We start from the raw sequence: 1533 nt of genomic DNA, 5'->3' as shown, positions 1-1533 counted from the left end.
GATGGGGGCTGGGACTCGGCCGGCCAGGCTGCACTCCACACGGGCCCCTCTGCCCACAGCCCAGGGCCACAGCCTTACCCTCTTGATGATGCGCCCCACGTCCTCGGAGATGTGGCCAAGGCGCTGGGCCAGGGGCCCGGCCAGCAACTCACCGAGGGCCGCACTCTCCCGGCCATGCTGCCGAGTCTGCTGTAGCAACACAGCCCAACAGTGCACGGGCGACAGGAGGGACGGCTCCTTCCTGGGGGCAGAGGGGCCCTCAGCCCAGGGAGCAGGAGCCCCGGGTCCCCCGCCACCCTCCAGTACCTTACCCACCGGAAGCTTTGGTGCGGAGAAGCGCTCAGCCAGCTTGTCTAGGCCCCGGGAATACTCCAGCTCCACCTCGGCGCGGCGCCGCATGAACTCTGCCAGCTCCTGCAGCAGCTCCCGCCGCAGCTCCCCCTGCAGCTCCAGACCGCGCAGCGCATTTCTGCAGGGGGACCATGGCTCAGTCTGGCCAGCGCACATGGGTGGGAGAGGCAGAGGTACCCTGACGACCCTGCTCATCAGCTCTGTCACCCCATCATGACTGGCCTAGCCAAGCTGGGCTCAGGGAAGCCTCTGCGAAAGGACCCTCGGTGTTGAGGCCGAAGCAAAGTGGCAGGTCCCCGCAGGTTGAGGTGGAAGAGGAAGGGTGCCCCAGTGAGAGGGGAGAGCCATGCAAAGGCTGAGAGCACAGCTGTGCTGCCTGGGGAGCTCGAAGCTGATCCCCATGGGCAGGCAGAAGGCAGCCCTGACTTGCCTGTGGCTTCCTGACCCTCCCTGGTCCCTCCCTCTTGGTATCTAGGGCTTGGGTGTAGCAGCTGCCCTGTACGCGGGCTGCTCAGGTCCAGGCACCGGGCACTCTGCTGGGCCTCGATGACCTGGTGGCCTTAGCCCCAGCCCCTCCACCGCCCCTGGCCACCCTGGAATCCTGAAGTGCCTTCTTCCCACTGAGCTGGCAGACAGCTGGGAGAATGGCAGCCTGGTCCGCTGGGCCAAGTGAGCGAGGCGTAGGGTCCCCCTACCCCTCCTGAGGCTGGCCCCCAGCACCGACTGGTGGCACTAACACCACTGGAAATACAATCAGGGCAGGTACCATTTGGGGGATAAAAGTAAATGTCATTTAATTCCATGGACATCCCTGGGCCACTCAGCTCAATACCCCTCCCCTCCGCCACGTCTCGGCTGCTGCCTTAGCCTCGTACTGCCCCTCTGCCCAGCAGCTGCTGGGGTGCACCAGCATGGGGGAGCATGCCGCGGCACCCCTAGGCTATGCCCTCGCAGACCGTGTCAGGAAACACCTTTTCCCCAAACTAGGCCTGGCCTCTTCCTGCCCTGTTTCTGGACACCCCGGCTACCCTGGTCAGGACTGAAGTGAACTGCAGGGCCAGATGTGTACCGCCCCCACGCGGCCCCGCGCCCGGGGCTGCTCCCTCGGTTCAGCGCTGTGCTCCCAGGGGCTAGCACACACGGCTGGCGAAAGGACAGGACGGGCAGACGCCATGCCAGGCC

The 1533-nt window shown here is 65.7% G+C and overlaps 1 protein-coding gene across 1 annotated transcript in view; it reads right to left on the bottom strand.

The window, feature by feature from the left end:
• Positions 1 to 1533, bottom strand: part of ARHGAP4 (Rho GTPase activating protein 4) — a 15422-nt gene that overhangs the window by 12061 nt on the left and 1828 nt on the right. The window contains 1 exon segment of the mRNA XM_027767572.1: positions 79 to 455. Within this exon segment, the coding sequence (XP_027623373.1) occupies positions 79 to 455 (377 nt within the window).

The sequence above is a fragment of the Tupaia chinensis genome, unplaced genomic scaffold, assembly GCF_000334495.1.
Source record: "Tupaia chinensis unplaced genomic scaffold, TupChi_1.0 Scaffold144326_1, whole genome shotgun sequence".
NCBI classification, from domain to species: Eukaryota; Metazoa; Chordata; class Mammalia; order Scandentia; family Tupaiidae; genus Tupaia; species Tupaia belangeri.
The sequence above is the reverse complement of the archived record's forward strand: the minus strand, read 5'-3'. Positions and strand labels throughout refer to the sequence as shown.